We start from the raw sequence: 4,320 nt of genomic DNA, 5'->3' as shown, positions 1-4,320 counted from the left end.
GAATGGAATACTGGCCCAGGGGTACCCAAGCCTTCCAGCCTTTCTTTCCAGGCTGTTTTTTCTAAGTTCCCTACCACCCACCTCTAGTTCCCGGGCCCACCACGCTGCGCAAGCCGTCAGCAAAGATGGCGCCAGGCCAAAAGAGGCGGATGGGGCGGGCTTGGCTTTCAGCTGGGCGGAGCACGAGGAGCCTCGCTTCCGGTGGCGCTCCCAGTGACGTATCGGGAGCGCCGAGCCGCATGGGTCCGAGGACGGTGCGGTCGCGTATGGAGGTCAGTGCTGGTACTCTGGGCGGCTTGGTGCCAGGGGAATAAGGGGCTGCTGGGCGTGGGTCCCGAGCGCACAAAAGCGTAGCTGGAAGGTGGCTGGACAGCGGCAGGTGGGGAACCTGCGGCCATACGAAATGTGGATTTCTAGGTCCTTTAAGTGCGGCCTTCTGACTAAATCGAGATTTTGCAGAACAAATTATTTTATTTAAAAGGGTGCAGCAAAGAAAGATGAAGCTTTTATTTCCTCCTTTGGTGCTTAAAAAAGAAGAATCTTGAAGTCGGAAAGCTTCAGGTTCCCCGTTCCAAGGTTTTCTAGCGCTTCCTTATTGTACTTGGGCTCAGGAAGTGGTAGACGTTACTCTTGGGCAAATCATCCTCCTCCTCCTCCTCTCTACACGTCATTATTTTTCCTTTATGTAGATTTAGACGAAGCTTTTTACAGCTGCAATAATCCACTCATGTAAAAATGTGCCAGCCGTGTACTAAATTCCAGGAAAGGGAGATCAAACGTGCTTTCTGTTTTGGCAGAAGCGAAGCCCGGGTTAAAGTTTTATTTTGCCCTTCTCTGTATGTGTTGCCTAGGTCATTGGATCACCCTACTGAGCTAGACTGGCTGATAAAATTGTCAAAAGCAACATCATAAGGCTGTGTAACAAATTGTTGGAGATGGTAATACTTGGTCTGAGCCTGAAAAGATAAAATGTGTTTTTCTGGGTCCTGATTGGAAGAAGGGTGCACAGGTAGCCCCCCATGCAAGGTGGAATGGAAATAAAAGGCCTGATTAGAATGGGCTTGCGTTATGGGGAGGAAGAAGAGATAAAACTAGAAAGCTTATTCTGGGCCATGTTATAAAGTGCTTTTTATTGTTGGTTCAGGAGGTTTGCTCTAAAAAATTGGGGGAGGTGGTGGTTTGGGGTTTTTTTTAAAGTAGGTTAGTATTGCAGTCTAACTTTGGAAGCTTAACTCCCACATTTGTAGTGTTAATATATATCCACAGAAATCTTGGGGATGTGAACTATATGTCTTGGGCTTTTCAGGATCGTTCTGATTTAAAATATTCTTTTCTTTTGTTTCTGTAAGCCAGTACATTCTTAATCTTGCTTACCCTTGAAATAAAAAAAATTAATCTTGTCTGAGCCCTATCTGCAGAGATTCCCATTCAGGGATCTTGAGCCAGGACCTAGGAACCTGAAGTACTGAGCTACTCCCAAGGTGATTGTAAAGCACAATCAGGACTAAAAACTCCCCAACCCAAGCTATAATGCTTTTGAGTTTTGATATTTGACAGCATTCTGTACTGAATCAAATCTGAGATTTTTGCTTCAGAAAATACTGTCATGTACATGTATATGAGTAGTCAAAAAATGAGAAAGATTAAGGCTGATATTACAGAGAGGGAGGCTATGACTTTATTTCATTTGTCATGTTTTTCTCCTAAGTTTGTGCATTGTGAACTGCCCCTATATGACAACCTTTTCTTCTTTTTCTCTTTAGGGTTTGGAATCACTTGCTAGGAGTCTTATCTCTCTTCTACCCGAGACATCATGGCAGTTCGCCTGGTGAAGCGATGCACATGCCTCTTGAAAGAAGCTGCCCATCTGACCCCTGCTATGGCTCCAGTTTGCCAACTAAGACATGCGAGGGTAGCCCATAAGGCTCTGACTTCTTCAGTCACCTCACCTAGTTCCCACTTCCCAGGTTCCTTGACGGAGATGGTGGAGAAGGAACAAGTGTTTACTCCCTACCCAGAGATTGAGGAGGTGGACCAGCTTATTGAGAAGGCCACCAGGCCAGAGGAGCTCCTGGATCTTCTTGATAGTGGTCACCACATAAACCACAACCGTGCAGTCCTCATAGTCATCCAGCTCTCCCGACTGCTGTCTCGAAAGCCAGAAGACAAGGCTTCACTGATACAGAGTGCCCACTTTCAGAAACTTCTCAAACTAGTCAACAGTGAGGTGGGTGCTAGTGTTGCCTATGGGGTTGGACAAGAAGACACCCAGAGACTTCTGAGTCCATAGCAGCCAGTACTTACCAGCTTTAGATAGGGCCCCTCAGTGTCTTGTGATATTTTTGTTTTTATAGATTCCAGAGTACTTTGACGTGCTTTCTCTCTGTTTATCCTCACAAGAACTTTCTTAGGCAAATATTGCTATCCCTGTCTTATAGGCAGGCATCCAAGACTCACAGCAATAGAAATGTAGGGACTAGGAAGCAAGCCAGATTACTTTCTTTCCTTGGGTGTTTTCCCCCTCACCATACAGTTTTCACTTGTATTGCCCACTCTCACATCTGGCTGTGGCTGGGTACCATTCTTGTAGCTGGAAGAAATGCATCATGACTGATGGGAGGTCCCTGAAACTTGAAATGGGCATGCCATGACCTAGCCATGCTCGGACCCTTTAAGGATGAACAGGGAGAGGGCAACAAGACCCTTGCAACGACACTGGGGGCCAAAACTCAGACTACAGAGGTCAGTTTCTGTTCACTATGAAGAAGGGCTCTTTTCTTTTAGGTTCTTCCCCAGGGCTCCATGTGCAAGGAGTACAGACTCCTGCTCTGACTAAATTGGCCCTAATTCTTTGGTCTACATTGGAAGACAGGTGCTTGGGCAGTGAAACCATATGGCCACTTGTCAGGTGTGATAAAGAGGAAAGGTACTATCCAAGGAAAGGGTTGCAGTAAATGTGTGTTTTTCAAGTTGCCAATTATAAAATTGGTGTAGTAGGACTTGGCTAGCTCTTTTTTAATCAGGTAGGACATACCAGAATCCAAGTGGGGAGAGAAGAGCAAGAGGAATTGAATTAAAAAAGAAGAAAATACCAGAATTCATCACACCTAGTAAGGGGGATACTGTCTAGGAACTTTTAAGTTAAGTGTGTATGTGTACTAGAGTCACATTGTGCTTTTTTTATTTTTTTTGCGATTGTTGGCCAGGGCTGGGTTTGAACCCACCACCTCCAGTATATGGGGCCGGGGCCCTACTCCTTTGAGCCACAGGCGCCACCCTCTGCTTTTTTTTTTTTGAGAATATAGCTCATAAGATGAACTTAATCATGACCCCTCTTATTCTTAGGATATAATCGTATTTGTTGTTTATTGACTCTTCTACTCACACATGATTGAAGCTACTCTTAGGAATACACAACTGACCATTGTAACAAAATTGCAAGGCAGGTATTAATATTTCTAACGTAAATGATAGAAGTATTTTCTTTCTTTTTTTTTTTTTGTGGAGACATAGACTCACTATGTTGCCTTCAGTAGAGTGCCATGGTGTCACAGCTCACAGCAACCTCAAAAGGTTCCCGCCACAATGCCCAACTATTTTTTGTTGTTGTCGTTGTTTAGCAAGCCTGGGCCAGGCTTGAACCCACCAGCCCCAATGCATGTAGCCAGTACCCTAACCACTGAGCAACAGGTGTCGAGCCCAGTGTTTTGTTTTATTTATTTTTGCAACAGCCTCAAACTGTCGCCCTGGGTAGAGTGCCGTAGCATCACAGCTAACAGCAACCTCCAACTCCTGGGCTCAGGCAATTCTTCTGCCTCTGCCTCCCAAGTAGCTGGGATTACAGGCGCCTGCCACAACGCCTAGCTATTTTTTGGTTGCAGCCGTCATTGTTTGGCTGGCCCGGGCTGGATTCGAACCTGCCAGCTCAGTGCATGTGGCTGGCACCTTCCCTGCTTGAGCCACAGGCTGAGCCGTGTTTTTTGTTTTTTTTAATTTTGAGACAGTCTCAGTATGTAACCCTTGGTAGAGTGCTATAGCCACACCTCACAGCAACCTCAAACTCTTGGGCTTAAGCGATTCTCTTGCCTCAGCCTTTTATGTAGCTGGGACTACAGGCACCCGTCACACAGCTCGGCTATTTTTTTTGTTGTTGCAGTTGTCATTGTTTTAGATGGCCCAGTTTGAACCCAGCAGCTTCAGTGTATGTGGCTGGCACCCTACCCACTGAGCTACGGGCACTGCCTCAGCATTTTCTTTTTGTTTTTTTTTAATTTTTTTTTTTTTTTTTTGAGACAGAGCCTCAAGCTATCCCCCTGGGTA

At 45.6% G+C, this 4,320-nt stretch overlaps 1 protein-coding gene across 6 annotated transcripts in view; it reads left to right on the top strand.

The window, feature by feature from the left end:
• Positions 1 to 223: 223 nt before the first annotated feature.
• The window catches only part of TBRG4 (transforming growth factor beta regulator 4), an 11,488-nt gene continuing 7,391 nt past the window's right edge, over positions 224 to 4,320 (top strand). Inside the window, exons 1-3 of one of the 6 annotated variants that reach the window (XM_023517718.1) lie at positions 255 to 272; positions 852 to 938; positions 1,764 to 2,227. In XM_023517718.1, coding sequence (XP_023373486.1) covers positions 1,814 to 2,227 — 414 coding nt within the window. In that variant the 5' untranslated portion in view covers positions 255 to 272; positions 852 to 938; positions 1,764 to 1,813. The other 5 variants (XM_012809984.2, XM_012809985.2, XM_023517717.1 and 2 more) reach the window with 5 other exon arrangements.

The sequence above is a fragment of the Otolemur garnettii genome, unplaced genomic scaffold (genome assembly GCF_000181295.1).
Source record: "Otolemur garnettii isolate 467f Iridium unplaced genomic scaffold, OtoGar3 scaffold00119, whole genome shotgun sequence".
Classification (NCBI taxonomy): Eukaryota; Metazoa; Chordata; class Mammalia; order Primates; family Galagidae; genus Otolemur; species Otolemur garnettii.
Note: the sequence above shows the minus strand (reverse complement) of the source record. Positions and strands in the feature narration are given on the sequence as shown.